Below are 20,998 nucleotides of genomic sequence, written 5' to 3' on the forward strand. Positions count from 1 at the left end.
AAAGTGTCGGGTATATCATGCCTTCATTACACAGCTTTTTATTAGGGACAACATAAAACCAGATGCTCCGCAGGGGGCAGCTTTATACGACCTCAGAGGTTGAACACGGAACGGTTGGGGCAAGTACAGACACAAAATTTAAGCTCTAAATTTGGATTGTGATTAAATAGTTGACACAGCATAGGTTTCTGACACAGAATAAATGTGGTCTAATAAACTTAAAAAAAATTTGTTTTGCCTTTGAGCAATTCACTATGCTACTGAATATTGATCCTCTCAAAAAAAAGTTTGAAGAAATTTTCTTTTTATTTATGAAATTTCAAATGAGAAAAATTGAAAACCCCTCCCCCCCCCCCTCAATTTTTTTTTCACATCCCCTTTTCTTTTATTCCAAAACCGATCTCAATTCAAATTTCTAATGGAGTTTGCAACAATAATTACTCATTTAAATACATCTTAAAATGTAAAAAAAGTGCTTGTTATCACTGAATGGTAAAGATTGTTTTAATTTATCAGTTGGTAGTAAAAGTGAATATACATTGTATATTGTATAAAACAATGATTTAAGTTGATTCAACTATTATTCTGGACAAAGAAAGATAACTCCAATTGAAATTGTGCAATTAGATATTTCTTGCTATTGTGCAATACTGTGCAATTGAAAATACTTGCTATTGCACAATACTGTGCAAGCGAAGATTTCTTGCTATTGCGCAATACTGTGCAATTGAAAATTTCTTGCTATTGCACAATACTGTGCAATTGAAGATTTCTTGTTATTGCTGAGTACTGTGCAATTAAAAATTTCTTGCTATTGCACAATACTTAATATAATAATTTTGGATCCTGATTTGGACCAACTTGAAAACTGGGCCCATAATCAAAAATCTAGGTAAATGTTTGGATTCAGCATATCAAAGAACCCCAAGAATTCAATTTTTGTTAAAATCAAACTAAGTTTAATTTTGGACCCTTTGGACTTTAATGTATACCAATTTGAAAACAGGGCCAAAAATTAAGAATCTACATACACAGTTAGATTTGGCATATCAAAGAACCCCATTTATTCAATTTTTGATGAAATCAAACAAACTTTAATTTTGGACCCCGATTTGGACCAACTTGAAAACTGGGCCAATAATCAAAAATCAAAGTACATTTTTAGATTCAGCATATCAAAGAACCCAACCAATTCAATGTTTGTCAAACCTTTGGGGCCCCTTATTCCTAAACTGTTGGGACCAAAACTCCCAAAATCAATACCAACCTTCCTTTTATGGTCATAAACCTTGTGTTTAAATTTCATAGATTTCTATTTACTTATACTAAAGTTATTGTGCGAAAACCAAGAATAATGCTTATTTGGGCCCTTTTTTTGGCCCCTAATTCCTAAACTGTTGGGACCAAAACTCCCAAAATCCATCCCAACCTTCCTTTTGTGGTCATAAACCTTGTGTTAAAATTTCATAGATTTCTATTAACTTTTACTAAAGTTAGAGTGCGAAAACTAAAAGTATTCGGACGACGCCAACGTGATAGCAATATACGACTAAATTTTTTTCAAATTTTGCGGTCGTATAAAAATCAATGAAGGAAAAAAAAGGTGGGTCAGTGAAAAAACTATATGAATTAAATTTTGATGTCGTCCTTTACTTTTGAAACAATTTACCCTATTTTTTTTTAAAAGAAATTAAGAATCCATGGCAAAAGCAGGTCAGATCATGGACCTCATCTTCCATTGATCTTGTCTGTCAAAATCTTAGCTCAGTTTCCTAAATATGTGAGAGGTGAAATGTTCAGAAAATGAGATGCAGCTTCAGTCATGTAAATACCTTATGGAGATACATAATAACTGTTTAGATTTGTTACAAGTATCACTCCAAATGTTGGCTTCTAGACCCTAACCATAAAATCTAGACAATGAAATAAATAAGAGTGCACAGGCTGAAATATCTCGCCTTTACTAATCGTTGATATGTTGATAGTCCTAAATATAAAGCTTTACTACAACTTTCACATAAACATAACATTATCCAAGAAATGAGGTCAAGGTCATATAAAGCAAACAAGAAATACATGAACACCTAACAATCATTCAATTCACTAAGTATAGTTGGCCTATTGCTTATAGTTTCTAAGAAATAGACTTACCGTAACCAAGAAAACTAAACATTGACCAATGAACCATGAAAATAAGTTCAAGGTCAGATGGACCCTGCAAGACAGACATGTTCATCTTGCAATCATTCCAAATCACCAAAATAATTGATTTATTGCTTACAGTATCTAATAAACTGACATCATAAAAATAAACTTAGTATGTTTACAAGTACACTATAAATGAAGTCTAGGTCATATGAACCCTGCCAGATAGACCTGTTCACCTTACACTCATTAATAAACCAAATACAATTAACTTATTACTTATATTATCTTAAGAGTTATACCAAAACCACAAATGCTAAACATTGTCCAATGAACCATGAAAATGATGTCAAGGTCAGATGACACCTGCATGCAGACAGAATGAATACCTTATAACCATTTCTTTCTCCAAATCTAGTGTACTGTTAGAGATGATAAATTGACCATGTTACATGAACATTGACCACCTTAACATCAAGATCAGGTGAACCAATCTGATGGACATAAAATTGAGAATGGAAATGGGGAATGTGTCAAAGAGACAACAACCTGGCCATAGAACAGACAACAGCAGAAGGTCACCAACAGGTCTTCAATGCAGCGAGATATTCCCGCACCCAGAGGCGCCCTTTAGCTGGCCCCTAAACAAATGTATATACTTGTTCAGTGATAATGAATGCCATACTAAACTCCAAATTGTACACAAGAAACTTACATATGCATACTTTATAAGGAACCACTTATCCAGTTACTCATGATAAGTGAGTATTTCACTTGACCAAAAAACTAAAAAAGTTTAAATCAGTCACGGTACCATGTAAGTGAAGTCGCAGACTATGGACTTGTGACAAAAGGAAACTTTTGTAACATAAAGCATTTGTTTACAAGGTATAAAGTACCCAGGTCTTCCAACTTCTAAAAATATTTTGCATGATACAAATAGTTTATTTTGGACTCTTCTGTTGTATTGTTATCCATATCTCGCATTCTAATGTTTGGAGCCTTATGCGCTATCTTCATCAGTGGCGGATCCAGAGGGGGGGTTCTGGGGGTGCGCACCCCCCCTTTATTTTTGCCGATCAATGCATTTGTATCGGGACATATGTTTTGCACCCCCCCTATGCCCTGGGTTAGCACCCCCCTTTCGAAAATTCCTGCATCCGCCCCTGTTCATATTAATTGGAAGAACTAATTTTAATAGCAGATTTTTTATAGTTTGATTTAACTTCATTCTCATAATTTTTTTCTCTAATTTACATAGTATCATATAGCTGAATGATACCATAAGCTTTTTAGCTCACCTGGCCCTGACGATTTGGTTAGCTGCTATTCTTGCACGTCTGTGTAGTGGTCCTCATAGAGGTTTATAAAATGTCAGTTCATTTCCAAATTGTACGGGATGCACTTTATGAACATGTAAACTCTGTAATATTGTCTTGGGTTGGTAGGGTTAGGGCACACGAACATATTCTTTTTTATGGCCTAATGTAATTATAAACAAAACTGCATGTGCTATCATTAGTACCAGGATGTACAACCACTGTGTAGGTAACCAGTGGGTAAAACATAGACTTCAATCAAAAGATGGTTATATGAAAATATTCTATTTAAGAACCTTTGTGATCACACATTGTCCACGCACCAACATTGTCACTTTGCAAACAAATTATTACCAGATTACAAAGTTCAAAGACTCAAAACTCCTACAAAAGTCAACTGATAAATATTCCTTGTGGATATGCATTTACATATTATATCCTTTCTTTAAAGTTCCTTATTAAGTTTCATAAAATTCTATGTTGTGGTTTCAGAGGAGTTTCAATGACCAACTGTTTAGAGTAGTGTATTACGTCAAAATTCAAAGTTAAAAGGGGCATAACTCCTTGAAATGAATTTGAATATTCATAGTATGATGTTCTTGTATCTACAAAATTTCATGAAACTCTGTTGTGTTGTTTATAGTAGGAGGAGTTAATGGATGGAAGTGTCAAAAACATTATACCCAATAATTATAAAATTTGAAGTTTTTTCAACACTTTCATGACATTGAAAGATTAAAAGTATTGGCTAACAAAAAAAGTAGATGTTCGACACATCTGAACAGTACTCACACATTTTAGCTTATGAGTGTCAAAACACCAAGTAATACTGTTCAGTAGTAATGGAGAAAAGTGTGGCTAAAATAATATATGACCAACTGACAGACGAGGTGAATGCAATCTAGATTTGGGATACAAAATAAATTGTCACTAGAAATATTAAAGATTGTGTACAGATCCTTGTAGTTTTCCTTTTTCAGAAAATGGAAGATGCTCAGCGTGCGTTTCATGTTATACATGTACTTCAAACAACTAGGCAACAAAAACATGTTATTTTTATTAACAAAACACATATACAAGTTTTAACAAGTTGAATATAATCAAAGTACTAATACTGTGAACACAGACTAAATATTATGAATTACTTGTTCAGTACTATTACCTATCAAAGAAATGTCTCTGGTCGATAGCTGGTACGAAGAGAACTTATTGAAACAAGCAAAAAATGAAAATTAATTGACACTTTTGTCAAATAACCATCTTCTTAACGATCCCTCGGATAAATAAATGGCTTTGTATGTAGAATTTTTTTCATTTCTTTTAAGCAGTTTTCCATAAGTAATGCCTGTCTCATCTAGCTGTTAAAACAAAACATAGAAACTGTACATACAAGTATATATATATTTTTTACTTATCTTTTTATTGGATTAATATATTTTGGAGGGGGTAGGAGGGGTCCTAATCCCAACATCGCGGGCTTAATAAATTTTAATCCTGACATCCCGAAATTCGAAAAAAGAATGCCCAGTTCCCAAAAGGGTCAATCCCGAAATCCTGAGCTTTAAAACACCCGATCCCAGAGTCCTGATAAAGATCCTATTCCCCTCTATTTTCAAATCATAAAATTACAAATGCTGATCACTTATTGAAGTCTAGAGAGTAGATAGATATTTTGTTTTTTGCAATGTTGAATAGAAAAATGACCAATGAATTATAAATCAAATATGTAAATTGGTATTTCATCCTAACATTTCATCTTTTAGGTCAATTAATAACACAAAATGACTTTTGTACATCATGTACATGAAAAAGAAAAAAGAAACACAGCTTAAAACACCAATAAATGTTTTCATTACATAGTCACAGTTACAAATGTACATCAACATGGAACATCTCAACTTGCTACAATCTCTAGACAAAAGTGCACATGTTAAAATGTATCTCCTGCTTTACTGATCATTGATTTTATGTTGATAGTTATAGATTATTGGTGATCATCTCAATGATTTTCTCGCTTGAGCCGGGACGGCGAGAGCCATAATTGAAAGAGCCACAAGTTGAGATGATAATCTTTTTATAATATCACTATTTTACCTATGAGGACGTTGTCAATTTCGTTAGCAACCCCACTTGCATACTTAGTTTCTAGCGATAATATTCCATCTCAAGCGAGTAGTATGATATGAAAATTATCACAAAAAAAGATCAAAGGAAAAATGCACAAAATAGCGATAATCCTAAATATACCATCTTAAATACACATATCACGTAAAATTAACATGATCCAAGAAAATAAAGCTAAGGTCAGATAAACCAATCTGGAAATGTATTACCTTACAATCATTCCATACAAATAGTTGACCTATTGCATATAGTTTCTAAGAAACATACTTAACCAGGAAAATTTAGCATTGAATAATGAATCCTCAAAACAAGGTCAGGTAAACAATACCAGACAGAGATTTAAATCTTATAATCAATCTAAGCATTAAATATAGTTGACCTTTTGGTCAAAGTATCTAAGAAACAAACTAAACCATGAAAATGAGGTCAAGGACAATGGACATATTACAAACGGAAACTTCATAACATAAGGCATCTATATGTAAAGTATGAAGCATTGAGGTGTTCCACATACTAAAATATATTTTATAACTTTTAAGTAGTTCATTAACGCCACAGCGGCTGGATCACTATCCCTATGTCCATGTTTCTGCAACATAAGAAAAGAATTCTAACAAACAGAGTGACCAGACAACTCCTTTTCATAAATGTCTCTTTTTCATCATGATTGTCAAGTTATTCAGTTATTGTAGTTTTTTTTAATTTTTTTTTCACAAGAAATGATTTCAGAAGTAAATTATGAATTTCAAAGAAATATATAGCATAGAAAATTTTGCCATTATGAGTTCAGATTTATATCTCTAAATTTTTGGAATCATATTCTCTTAACTTAGATTCATTGCCCAAACTTTAAATGTTTATTATTCATTACTTATATATATATATATATATTAAACAAAGAAAAAATAACCAATCAATGAGAACTTGTCTTGGTTTAAGAGTGTGAAATATATCTACATCATGCAAATACAATTTCAAATTGTATAATGGCTTCAAAATTAGGTCAGAAAAAATTATTCTAACAAATAAAGCCACTAAAGATTGTTTGAATACACATGAACTGGCCATACACTATTTCATTGTTTTCTATTTTAGAAATTAAAGCACATAAACAAAATTCAGAGCACCAATAAATAAATAAACGTATTGGACATCATAATTCCTCACTCTGGTCACCTCCACCAGGTAAAGTTATAGCGACGTCACTTAACATTTCTAAATTGTAGGTCATGTGTTTCTCTTTCTTCTTTTTTGTCGTTGATAAATCAACAACTTGAAATCCACCCTCTGGGGCCTCTACTATTGTCACATTTATCTCCCTTGGATGTCCACTTCCATCTATATCTGTTAAAGTTGCTATGTGTGAATTTTCCGATGATTGAGTCACCATGGAAACAATATTTCCTATGTCACAGACATTTGCAGATGGAACCATACCTATACTTCCAACATCACAACTTTGTTCTGATGATTGAGTTACAATAGTAATAGTACTTGCAATATCACTTGTTTTATCTGATGGTTGAGAAACCATGTTGACGATATTTCCTAAGTCACAAATCTGATGTCCTTGTAAATCTGTGGTTTTGATAACATATCCCGTAGATTCATCTCCTGTTGCTATAGTAACAACATCAGACGGGGGATTTGTGTCGTCCATTTCCATGTCCGTATCATCGTTACAAATCATTTCAGAACTTTGATCATGTACAACAACATATTTGTCTTGGTTTTCATTGACGTCTTTTGATTCACTGCCATCTGTAGAGTCCTGGTTTTGACTTAGCTGCATACTTTCATAACGTACTGTCTGTAATCTCATGTATCCATCTTCATGCATTTTATACCTGACAAAAAATCAAAAATCAGGCTTATTTATTAAGTCAAATTTTAATGAACAAATAAAATAAATCTAAACAAAGATGATATAGAAAATTTATTTCATGCAGATTGAAAGCTTTATTTTGGAAATATACATTTTGTCAATCAATATAACAAAAATATTTTTTCTTATATCTAAATGCTCTCTTTATACTATAAATCCAACAAATTAAGGATAAAACTGCAAATGTTTTTGATGTGTAGCTAATTTAGATAATGTACACTTCATGATCATTCTATCACCAAACTAAGTTGACCTATTAAACAAAGTATATGAAAAAGTGACCTCATTACAAAAGTCATATTCTAAAATTGATCAATGAGGTAAAGGTATGATAAACAGAAATGTATATGCAATGTGACCTGTGTTATCTTACAACAAGAATGTGTCCCCAGTACATGGATGCCCCATCCACACTATCATTTTCTATGTTCAGAGGGGAAAAAATCTCTCATTTGGCATTAAAATTAGAAAGATCATATCTTAGGAAACTTGTGTACTAAGTTTCAAGTTGATTGGAATTCAATTTCAACAAAAACCATCTCGACCAAAAAATTTAACCTGAAGCAGGACAGACGGACGGAGGCACAGACCAGAAAACATAATGCCCATAAATGGGGCATAATAAAAATGTCAGAATACTCAGGTTTTAATCTGTAATGATGACATACTTTGGCACCATGCAAATGTGTCGGTTAAAGCAGGATTTTGGAATACTTAGGTGTCGGATTAGGCATGTTACACTGTATCTAATAATTTGTGACGAGTGAACCAACACCTTCTAATGGAAAAGCTGGTAGAGTAACCAAGATGGATACCGAAGTATGCTGCGGTTGTCTTAAAACCTCATGGAAATATAATATGTAGAGACAACAACATCTGGGTTACCGCAAGGTGATAGTTTTATTGAGTCGACATGTTTCGCCGCTAATGCGGCGTCATCAGGACAATATTACAATGTTTACATGTTCATAAAGTGTATATAATGCGGTTGTATTAATTATGACGTAAAAGAATAAAAGTGAAAGTGAAAATGTAAAATAGTGTTCATAATGTAGCAAGAATAAAAGTTAAAAATAGAAATAAAAACAAATGTTTATCTTGACTGGTGTGTTCCGTAGTCACTGTGATTGAGGTTCATATATAAATAGAAAGTGAAAGTGAAATTAAAATAAGAATCTAGTATAGTTAAAAGTGAAAGTTAGTCAATAAAGTTATTTAAAACGATTTGGTTAGCTGCTATTCTTGCACGTCTGTGTAGTGGTCCTCATAGAGGTTTATAAAATGTCAGTTCATTTCCAAATTGTACGGGATGCACTTTATGAACATGTAAACTCTGTAATATTGTCTTGATGACGCCGCATTAGCGGCGAAACATGTCGACTCAATAAAAATATCACCTTGCGGTAACCCAGATGTTGTTGTCTCTACATATTGTACCTAATAATGGACAACTGACCAAATACAGTTGAAAGTCAATAGTTTAACTTAAGCAAGTTATTAAAGACAACTACTGGTATACTATTATTATAGAAATTCTGAATTATCTCTTCCTGTCATGAATTATGTTGAAATAACATATGTTTGCTATTGTACAAAGAAGCAATGACTGTAATAACATCTTCCAGATATAACAGACATTGTCTTTTCAGTATGCCAGGTATTTTCTGTAATAACTTGTTTAATTTAAATCATTGACTAGTTGAACTATGCTTATATTTTCTGAGAGACTGACATATTCATGAAATCTTAACAATAATTACCTAACCATGAAGAAGAGGCCAAGAATAATGGACATATGCCATACCGCAGATCATAATCTGATTCTTTAACCTTCTAAAGTAGGAATCTTCATAAGTTGAGTCAGTGATGTTACCACTGGTTACCATCATTTTAAAAGGATAAAAACTAAGTCAGGAACATGGCAGGTTTTGTATTTTTTGTTTCATAGATTGATTTCACTTGTCAGATTTTATGGACTTCACATTATAATATTTGACGTGGTCAGGAATTAAGCGGGACTATATACATCTTTACATTACCACGTGACACTCACTGTGGGTTCATTTATTTTCGTGGGTACCAATTTTGGAGGATTGAAAAAAAACTGCATTTAATCATGCAACAAAAGTACAATTCGTTGCACATTTAAATTTGTGGTTTGTATGTTCCAACGAAATCCACGAAAGTTGATATCCAACGAATAATATTGAATCTACAGTATGTAATTATGACGTTACTTATGTAGCCTAGACATTGCAATAAACATAATTTACACACATCACATTTACTACTTTACACAACAAATGGTATTCTTTAAAACACTTTTCTACCAACATTTTGCATCTTTATTAAGAATAAATACCTAAATCTGGAATGACCTGACGGCCATTTGAATTTGTGTTTCTTCTTGAGATGTACCGTAAGTTTAGAACCTCTGGTAAATACTGATGAACAAACATGGCAGGCATAGTTCTGTATAGCTACCTCCTACAACACAAGGTATAGACATTAAAACTTAAATCTCTGAGATGATGATAGCTTCTAAAATTATACAACATGTACTCAAATCACTAAGTAAAATATATTATCATAATTGTTAATAAGTGGATATGCAATAACCTTTCAATTGCTAAAACAATATCTTAATTAAGTGCAATATAAGAAGTCAATTCATATTTTCAGTCATTTGTTGTTTTCCAGATCTTGTATAGATGATAATTTTTGCTGTTTACAGTCTTTGTCTATTTGTCTTTGCTGAACATTATTGCTGTTGACAGTTTATCTATATCTATAATAATGTTCAAGATAAAAGCCAAAAAATATAATTTCCTTTAAATTGCCAATTCCAGGGCAGCAACCCAACAACCGGTTTTCCGATTCATCTGAAAATGTCAGGGCAGATATATAGATCTTCACCTGATTAAAAATTTTACCCCATGTCAGATTTGATCTAAATGCATCTTTCAAGCACAGCTCCTGGAAGAAGTATATCAATAGTTTTGGTTATTTAGTTTTTAGTGTGAGATGAAAAGATGAGCTGTTAACATTTCATGATAGTAAGCAAAAAAACAACAAGAATTATATGTTTCTTTGGTAGTATGCATTATGATTGAATATGGTTATAAAAACACTCTATGTTCTTTCATTTAACATTTCATCTTCTTATGAACTGGGAAAAGGGAAGTAAAGTTTTTTCATAGAAATATCCTACACCACCACAAATGTCTGATACTTACCGGATAAACACATTTCCACATGAAGCAAAAATTTACATGTTTTCAAAATTATCTTATTGTACCACGGTATATTATCAAGTTGTGATTTTTTTAATTCTGTCATGTGGTGACTCCCTATGGACCTGTAGAGGGTTAGTAAAGGAGTAAATTCTGTAAGCGATTATTAAGTTTACTTTTACAAGACAGAAAATGTTTTAATTTGACTTAAAGATATGTGAGCAAGTTAAATAGAACTATTTTTGTCAAAGATTAATTCTAACACGTTGATTTTACATCCCAAAAAGTTCAAGATAAAAGAATTTAGTGAAATTCATCAAAATTGGCTTGATTTCAACAAAAATTAGGACCAGAAAACATAGAGCTCAGGCATCAACAAACTAATTATCCAAATAAGACATGTGAAATGTCTTCACAAACATTATTTTAAAAGATCTTTTTTGTTGATGAATGCGCTTTATGTTTTCTGTCCAAAGTCTATGAATATTTACCCATTTTCATTGATTTTTTCGTGTAAAATTAATAGGAGTACAACTTGTGAAGGCATAATAAAACGTTACATGGCTTATTTCCTATCTAGTCACTGTATTAGCTATAATTTATTGTGATATTGGTCAATAAATCCTAATTTGAAATTCACGCTTAAAAAGGGGGCCATTTGGGGACCTTACCAAACCTATTCCTTTCATAAGGGATTCATGACGTCAGGTCTGCTGCTATTGATGACATCCTCTATCAATGTGTTTGTGTTTCATTGTTTAAAGTCCTGTGTGCAATAAACTCGTTTTAAAGTGTTTCACTACTGACATTATACGGACCATAGATTGTGAATAAAATACATGGAGATTACTGACTATGTACTGATTTTGAGTTTAACTTACTCTTCAATTACTTGTGAGTTTCTGTCTGTTTTTCAAACTTACCTTATTTATGTTTTATGGTGTTTTGAGTATCTGACTGACCTATGATATTACCTGATGTTTTCTTTTGAAATGATTAGTCAGACTAGCAAAGGACCTTGTTACATATTTACAAGTAGCAAAATGACAAGTGAATGGAGCTTCAGTGTGGGTTTCAGCATGCTTTCTTAGATCAGAGAATGTTTTGGCACTGAAAAAATAAATAAATTACATTATATTTTGTGAAAGTCAGCAATGAACTCCATTGTATTGAATTCGAATATAAGACAAAGCCTACATACATACCATCTTGTAACAATAATGACCATGCAAGACTGGAACGGGTAGTCACAGGTTAAAAACAACGTTCATCATTAAGATCACACATTAAGATGGAAAATATAGTCAGGGCATCAAATATACAAATAATAACTTAGGTAGGTAAAGCAAATAATTTTTGCAACCATTTATTTAATGAATTGGGTAATTTAAACAGTGGACAAAAATGTGAGTTTATGTAAAATGATTTCAGGAAAAGCTCCACACAAATTATGCTATGAAATAAAATGCCAGTTTTTTTATAGTTGACAAAACCTGGTCGGTAACAATTTTTTCAATAATAAAATCATTGGAAAATGTTTAAATTTGTAGTATTCAAATATGTAATTCACACATAATTGTACCTAATAATATTTTACTAATGTGTACAGCGTAAGGACATTATGTTGTTCAAGTTGAAGAAAATTTTGAAAAAATTTCATCTATGGAAGTGTTAAAATATTAAGTTCAAATTGGTCCATGCCATTGCAATGCATTTGCTTAGTTTTATTTATTTTATGTTAAAGCTTGAAACATAATAGTGCTGCTTTTGTGACTGTTTGCTTAGCTTTTTATAATGTTTTAATGCTGTGCTTTAGTTTTTGCGTTTGCTTTTAGTGCTTATATGCTTATGCATGTGTATAATGTATAGAATTTAAATAGTGCAGACTAAATGTGCATGAAATGTATGTTCTATGTCTTTTACGTTTTAATATTTGTATTGTGTATTATCATGTAAATGTATGTATATATTTGTATAAGGGCCAGCTGAAGGACGCCTCTTGGTGCGGGAATTTCTCATTACATTGAAGACCTGTTGGTGACCTTCCGCTGTTGTTTTTTCTATGGTCGGGTTGTTGTCTCTTTGATACTTTCCCCATTTCCATTCTCAATTTTATTTGTCGGTTATAAAAGCTCAGAGAGCTCATGTTTATTTGTTATGTAACATGCCGACTATAAATAAAGCTTTGAATTGAATGAATTGAATTGAATTGGTCCAATAAAGGCATACTAGGAATTGAAAAAATGTTTAACAATAAACAATTGTAAACAAAAAGAGTGATGAGAAAAGGTCATATGACCCCTGAAATAAGTCCTGACAACTTACTAATGTCCTGTGAACAGATCACCAGTAATTGACAGATCAGTCATCACAAGTTGGGAGTTAACAATGACATATCATTTTTAAGTATTTGTAGGTAAGTGGGTGAACAAAAACACTTGAAAATAAAAAGATTTTATCAATTTATAAATTACATCAGGTGTTGAAAATAAGACTATTTATAATAAAACTTGACAAATATAGATGAATATAGACAATTTTTAAAGTTATGTCACATGCAAAGTTAAAGTTGCAATTTGTTTTACTTGTTTTAACTCAATCATCATTAAAATCAAATTTAAAGCACCAATTGACACTCTAAAATGTGTTGCCTACTCACAAAATTAGAACACAAACAACATATGTACTGCATGTAATTAAATATTTATAGATATATTTGAAGTTGTCTTCAAGTTATAAAGTTAGACCCTTTTATGAGCATGTCTTAATTACATGAGTAATAAATTCATACACCAAATATTATTTAAAAACCTAACATGTATTTTCATTCTGTTATGATTTTGTTTGAAAAAAAAACTTGCATAAAAAACAATTCATGACAATTAAATAAATTTCTATAACAACAAGTGAAACTGCGAGCTACTGCTCACTGATGATACCCCCGCCGCAAGTGGATAATATTAATAGTGTAGAAATATGCAAGTGTTCGGTAAACAGGAAGTTGTCGAGTGATGAATCTGAAAACGCATCACATGGTATAGCTGACTTATATAAATCCTGAAACCAAATTTCAGAAATCCTTGTATTGTAGTACCTGAGAAAAATGTGACGAACATTTTCAACTTGGCTATCATGTGTAAAATTATACAAGTGTTCGGTAAACAGGAAGTTGTCAAGTGATCAATCTGAAAACACATCACACGGTATAGCTGACTTAAATAAACCCTGAACCAAATTTCAGAAATCCTTTGATTGTAGTTCCGCAGAAAAATGCGACAAAATAATTTTCAACTTGGCTATCATGTGTAAAATCATACAAGTGTTCGGTAAACAGGAAGTTGTCAAGTGATCAATCTGAAAACGCATCACACGGTATAGCTGACTTAGATAAACCCTGAAACCAAATTTCAGAAATCTTTGTATTGTAGTTCCTGATAAAAATGCGACGAAAAATATTCATGGGACGGACTGACTGACGGACGGACTGACAGACAGACTGATGGATGGACTGACGGACGGACAGACAGAGGTAAAACAGTATACCCCCCTTTTTTAAAGCGGGGGTATAAAAACATGGTCAATTTAGAATATAAGGTAGCAATACACAGTTAGGAGTTAAGTTTCGCATTTTGGCCCCAATGGATTTTTCAAATATGAAAGTTATTGTGTAATAAAATTCATTTTAAGACAGCTAGGTACTAATTTAGCCTTCAAAGATGGTTTATAAGAACCTCAAGATTATTTTTAACATGTTTTATGGGCTATTTTCTGTTTGACTCTCCGTATTTTCATAGCTAGACAGGTCATCAGTCCAAAAATTAATGTAATGTTTACAAACACTTTTTTCTACACGAAGTTTATGACGCAATTTTACAAAAAAATGAGACGAAAGACATTCATTGGATTAACTGAAAGATATATGTAAACAGCTTCGGGTGATTGAAATTCTACTTTTAGCCAAATTTTGGGGAAATATGTGACATATTTTCCCCCCTTTTTACAATATTTTACAGCAAATAAATGCAGTTTGTTCAATAATTACACCTAAAAGAAACTATATTTTACCATTTTATATACTGGATATAAAATCTATGGAAGATTCTGATTCCATACATATGCACACATATGACACAAATAATAAGCTTAATATTGCAAGAAAGCAATGAAAAGGGGATGGTAAAATTTATGAGGGCTAATTTTGATATTTTTTCCTAACTGTTTATTGCTACCTAAGGGTAACTAACTTCAGACGGGAGGGTTGCAGTATAAAAAAAAACATGTTTAACCCTGTCCCATTTTGGCTCCTATCCCAAGTCAGGAGCCTCTGGCCTTTGTTAGTCTTGTATGATTTTAAATTTAGTTCATTTAAAGAGTACCTTTACAAATTCCTAAAACACTAATGTTATAACATGTATAAAGCAATCATCATTTTCAAAGTAAATAACATTTTTAATATTTTTCTTTCTTATTCCATCCTGGTCTTTATATAATTGATGGCACAATTGTCACTGCAATGTCAGCTGTATTGAACAACCCCAGAGTTCAAAATGAACATTTAGATAAAAAAAATCTTAAAGTAAGTTATTAAACTTATATTTTTTCTATTTTTTTTTTATCTTCAAGCAGTTGCTTTCCCATAAAATTTTGGGCTCATCACATCAAAATTGACTGTTGTCTTTTAAAGTGTACTATAGAGAATTGTCTCCTTGACACTCATACCACATCATCTTTATAATATATAGGTCACCTTCAAAGTACAGATGTTCTTAATTTTCCTATTCTATCAAGCAATGCTCTTTGCTTATTTTAACATGGGTAACCCATTTAATTTGTTAACATTTTACCCCTTGCTAAAGCTCAGTATAAGACATTGACATATATGAGCATAGAGCTTGAGGTGAAACAATTATTTCTTAAATATTATAGGTCAAATTTAGATGTGAAAACTAAGATGTTAATATGTGTTAGAGGTTTTAATAATATGATTATCACCTTTAATATTGGTATGACCAACTTGTTTCTATGTCAAGCTTAATCTGATGATCTGATTTTAAGATCAAATTAATTAATCAAAGTTCTGGTATCTTATCATATCTTTGACTGATCTATGAAAGGAGACCAAGCTTGGTCCTGAAGTCATAAAACTTTACAGTTAGCTATTTGTACTCATACTCAAAAATCAACCAATCTTAATGTAAGGTTTCATGTTTCGAGCAGGATTTTTGTGCTCCAAGCACTAGGCAAAGTTTATAAACCTAAATCAGGTGAATTAAATTGAAAATGAAAATGGGGAACGTGTCAAAGAGACAACAACCTGACCGAAGGGCAGAAGAGCCGAAGGCCACCAAAGGATCACCTTAAAAATGAAGTTGGAGACAATGGAAGTATGATACAAACTATGAAAGGCATCTGAATACAAGGTATGAAGGTCTTTTACCTTCTGAAAGATTTATACAAAAACTAGTTTCTGCCATCACTGCCAGACAGGAATCCCTGTCCTGCAATCTGCAACTTTGGATGCAGTCAAAAATGGACGGCTCATATTATAAAGAGGAAATTCTACCGGATCTTCATATCAAACTTGATAATTTATCAAAGGGTGTGAGCTTTGCTCATTGTTGAAGACTGTACCATGACCTTAAGGCTATACTTCATTACATCCTCAATCACATGAATCATCTGACATCAGAAAATGGCTGTACCATTTCAGGATACTGACAGTTGTTATCCATTTGCTTGATTTGTTTTGAGCTTTTGATTTTGCCATTTGATAAGGGACTTTTGTTTTGAATTTTCCTTGGAGTTCAGTATTTTTGTGATTTTACTTTTACTACAACTAGAGCATTGATGATTTCGCTGACAATATATGACAAGGTTCTACATATAATTCATCTGCAATGTGTTTTATGTGTTACATCTATTACAAGCAAAAAAAATTATCTAAACATATTTCAACAAAATCTTACCGATAGTCACAATGATCACACTTAAATGGTTTTTCGTTGGTGTGACGATATCGAAGGTGGGATTTCAAACTTGATGGTGTTGGACAGGTCATTTCACAACAAGGACACTTGTATTGATTGACTACAATGATAAAATAGTATAGTATTAAATCCTGTGCATTCATTCCCTTGTACAAATAGTTTTCCTCTGTAACCAGTTGATCAAGAGTTATTTCCCTTGAGATTATCTATGTAAACAAATTCCTAAATTAAAAAGCCAAATTCAGCTTGTTATACTAACCACTTGGCTTAATGACTAATGTATAGAAAAATCTGTTTTCTAACCACTGGCATAACACAATATGGAACTTTTCAATTTTCACACACTTTTTTGTACTAATTTTACAGCATCTTTTCCATATTGATTGAATGAACATTTATTCAAAGAGATTATTTGTTTATGTTCTTGCAGTTTATGCAAGGAGAAAGTTTGTCTTTATTTCAGGAACTAGATATTCATATTCATAAGCAGCAGATAGGAAATGTGAACCCCACCACATTCTGTATGTATGTGCCTGTCTCAAAACAGGAGTTTACAATTCAGTGGTTGTTGTTTGTTGCTCAGTTACATTTTTGTTTTTTGTTCATTGTAATTGTACATTAATTAGGCTATTAATTTTCTCTTTATATTGATTGACATTTGTCATTTCGGGGATTATGTAGCTGACTGTGCAGTATGGGCTTTACTCAATGTTGAAGGCTGTACGGTGACATAAAGTTGTTAATTTTTGTGTCTCTTGTGAAGAGTTGTCTCATGTTAATAATATCACAACTCATTTTTCTTTATATTAACCACCATTCACATAATTAAGATACTTTGACATAAGTTCACGGAAAACTAATCATCTGCTTATAATTACAAAACAAACTTGGTTTTCGTTTTGATTGAGGACTTCTCATAGGAATTTCAGTATAAAACCATCACTGATTGTTTTATTTGGTAAAAGTTGCACTCTTACGTCAGGATTCAACAAATGGAAATAGTTTCCTTACAGATTAACTCTCATATTTGACAGTAACACACAACAAATTTCAAACCACTGTTGTAGTGGCAGTGCAGAATTGTTATTGTGATGTCATGCTTTTAAAATAAATAATTAGGATAAAAGATGTATGAATTGTACATTAATGTACTGAACGCTTACCTCAAATATTGTATTTTTATTTATATTGTATGTTTCTCTGTAAAATTATATTTAGTTTTCATAGAATGAAGTGTAAATTTATATTTAGTTTTCAGAGAATAAAGTATCTATCTATCTATCTTTTGATTTTGGACTGTTGTGTATTTCTACAATTTTTAATCTTTTAGCACTCTAAATTGACTATAATCTTTTAATCTGTAATAATTATTGAAGGATTACCGTGATGTCTAACATGATCTCTGAGTAATCTCTCTGAAGAGAATCTTTTATTACAATGGGAACACTGGTAACACTGGGCTGAAAATATAATGTCACATGATTATTACAATGGGAACACTTGTAACACTGAGCTGAAAATATATCGTCACTGTCACATGATTATTACAATGGGAAAACTGGTAACACTGGGCTGAAAATATATTGTCACTGTCACATGATTATAACCATTGGAACACTGGTAACACTGGGCTGAAAATATATTGTCACTGTCACATGATTATAACCATGGGAACACTGGTAACACTGGGCTGAAAATATATTGTCACTGTCACATGATTATAACCATGGGAACACTGGTAACACTGGGCTGAAAATATATTGTCACTGTCACATGATTATAACAATGGGAACACTGGGCTGAAAATATATTTTCGCATGATTATTATAATGGGAACACTGGGCTGAAAAAATAATGTCACATGATAATTATATTGGTAACACTGGGCTGAAAATAGAGCCACATGATTATTACAATGGAAACACTGGGCTGAAAATAGAATGTCACATGATTATTACAATAGGAACACATGTAAAACTGGGCTGAAAAAATAATGTCACATGATTATTATATTGGTAACATTGGGCTCAAAATAGAGTGTCACATGATTATTACAATGGAAACACTGGGCTGAAAATAGAATATCACATGATTATAACAATAGGAATACTTGTAAAACTGGGCTGAAAATATAATGATATGAATATTTCAAAGCAAACACTGGTAAAACTAGACTAAACAAATATGATGTGACCTAATTTTAAAAGTACAAAATGATATTACATTAATTGGACACACTGGTAATACTGCATTGAAAATATAATGTCATATGGTTTTATAATGTATTCATCATTAGGACAATAACACTGAGGTAAAAATGTTAATTTCACATGATGAAGTACAATATCATATTCTGATGGGAACATTTATAACACTGAACAAAAAATTCAGCCGTGAATTCTTTCTTTTTGGAAGGTATCAATTTCCCTAGATTGAGGAAAATTTACATTTTCAAGGATATTTGATTTTGTTGTTTAGCCAATCTGTGCATAAACAGCATATAGAATATATGTAATTAGTTGAACATTTGAATATATGTGGTTCATCTGTACCCACGAAAATGGTACTGTCGATTCATTATTATTCGTTGGATACCAATTTTCATGGATTTCATGGGTACAGGCCAAACTCAAAAATAAAAGTTCAAAAAATAACAATTTCCCTGTCTTGGATGCAAATTTGGCAAAACAAAAAAATTTAATATCCACAAACATGTAAGCTTTCCTTAATCCACAAAATTGGTACCCACGAAAATAAATGAATCCCAGTGACAGATCCATGGGTTGGAACCCCCCTCTTTTTTGGCCGATCAATGCATTTGAATGGGAGCATATAGTTGGAACAACCCCCCCCCCCCCCCCCTTTTTGAAATGGCTGGATCCCCAGTATCAAAAAAAAAAATGTATCTACAGTATGTAAGTCCTCACAAGTTAGGTTTATAGATATTTATCATAAGGATGATGAGTAATAATGTCAGACAAAAAATAATTTACATCACAATTAGCACCTTATCTCTATGTGTTAAATGAAATCATTTCTTTTGTTTTCTGTCATATAAAAAACGTGATAAAGCTGACCTTAAGAGGTCTCTACACTATGAGTCATACTCATGACTTGGTCTCCTTTCTTGTTTTGTTGATATTTCAGGCTGTTAATTTTCTCTTTTCAATTGTTTGGCATTTGCAGTTTCAGAGCAGTTATATATAGCTATGAGGTAATGGTTTTTCACATTGTTAAAAGCCCTATCATGACCTATAGATGCTAATTTCTTCGTCATTCGGACTCTGGTAGAGTCAGTTCTCTCATTTGTAATCATACCACAATATACTTATTTTAAAAACAAAATATTTCAAAGAGAAACCATTAATCCATTACTTGTGAAAGGACTGGCTTCCCTAAAAAAAATATATCAACAAATCGTTTCATTTTCTGGAAAACCATACGGAACACTTTGATAGTAAAATAAAACAAAGATTACTGAACATACCACTGATCAACCCTTTCAGAAATTTCTGTAGTACACATGCACTAACAAAACTTTACTTCAGAACAGCAAAAGATTTTCACCTTATAGTATATATTAATTCTATGCTTCAAATTCTTACATTGATGTGAAAATTGTGTTATTGCTTTTTTGTGTTCATAATTAGAAAACACGAGTAATACATGTTAGAAGAGCAATCGTATTCTAATAATGGTTTTTTGAATGAAGAATACCAAACTATATCTTAACCTTGAATGAGAAATGAACATGGGACTTGCACTTGCATATAAATGTTAATATTCTCACATTAAAAAAAAATAAAAAAATATTCTCACATTACATAGTACTGTAAATTCAGAAATTATAGCAATGTTTTCATTATTGCGAAAATACAACAGCCTGAACGGGGTTATAATTGCAATATTAATTTCAACTCGCTTATTGAAATTCTTTATAAAGGATAATACAAGGATTTTCTCAATATGGCAAAAAATTAAATTGCATTTTAGTCTAAAATGACATAATCAAAATAATAAATGCCTATAATAATTTCTGATTTTACAGTAATTATAGCTATAGTTTAATGATATAATACAAGTATCAAAATTTAAAACAGTTCTTTTTGGTACTTAGAAATAATCAATTTGGCAAATATTTTTTTTTAAATTTTATATAAATTCAAGAATATACAGCTTTATTTCCCAAAAGTTGATTGAAATCTTACTCCAGCAATTCAACAGTAGATACAATAGCAAAATAAGCAAAAAAACTGGTACTCTTTGGAGGATAATAAGTTTAGAATCTTTATTTCAGGAGAAAAG

The 20,998-nt window shown here is 31.8% G+C and overlaps 1 protein-coding gene across 1 annotated transcript in view; it reads right to left on the minus strand.

Moving 5' to 3' along the window:
* Nucleotides 1-4,507: 4,507 nt before the first annotated feature.
* The window catches only part of LOC134721059 (histone H4 transcription factor-like), a 43,555-nt gene continuing 27,064 nt past the window's right edge, over nucleotides 4,508-20,998 (minus strand). The window contains exons 6-10 of the mRNA XM_063583767.1: nucleotides 18,076-18,153; nucleotides 16,673-16,793; nucleotides 11,681-11,816; nucleotides 9,836-9,960; nucleotides 4,508-7,435 (exon numbers count right to left, since the gene is read on the minus strand). Of these exons, the coding sequence (XP_063439837.1) occupies nucleotides 6,742-7,435; nucleotides 9,836-9,960; nucleotides 11,681-11,816; nucleotides 16,673-16,793; nucleotides 18,076-18,153 (1,154 nt within the window). The 3' untranslated portion in view covers nucleotides 4,508-6,741. The remainder of the gene's footprint in view (nucleotides 7,436-9,835; nucleotides 9,961-11,680; nucleotides 11,817-16,672; nucleotides 16,794-18,075; nucleotides 18,154-20,998) is intronic.

Source organism: Mytilus trossulus, chromosome 6 (assembly GCF_036588685.1).
Source record: "Mytilus trossulus isolate FHL-02 chromosome 6, PNRI_Mtr1.1.1.hap1, whole genome shotgun sequence".
Classification (NCBI taxonomy): domain Eukaryota; kingdom Metazoa; phylum Mollusca; class Bivalvia; order Mytilida; family Mytilidae; genus Mytilus; species Mytilus trossulus.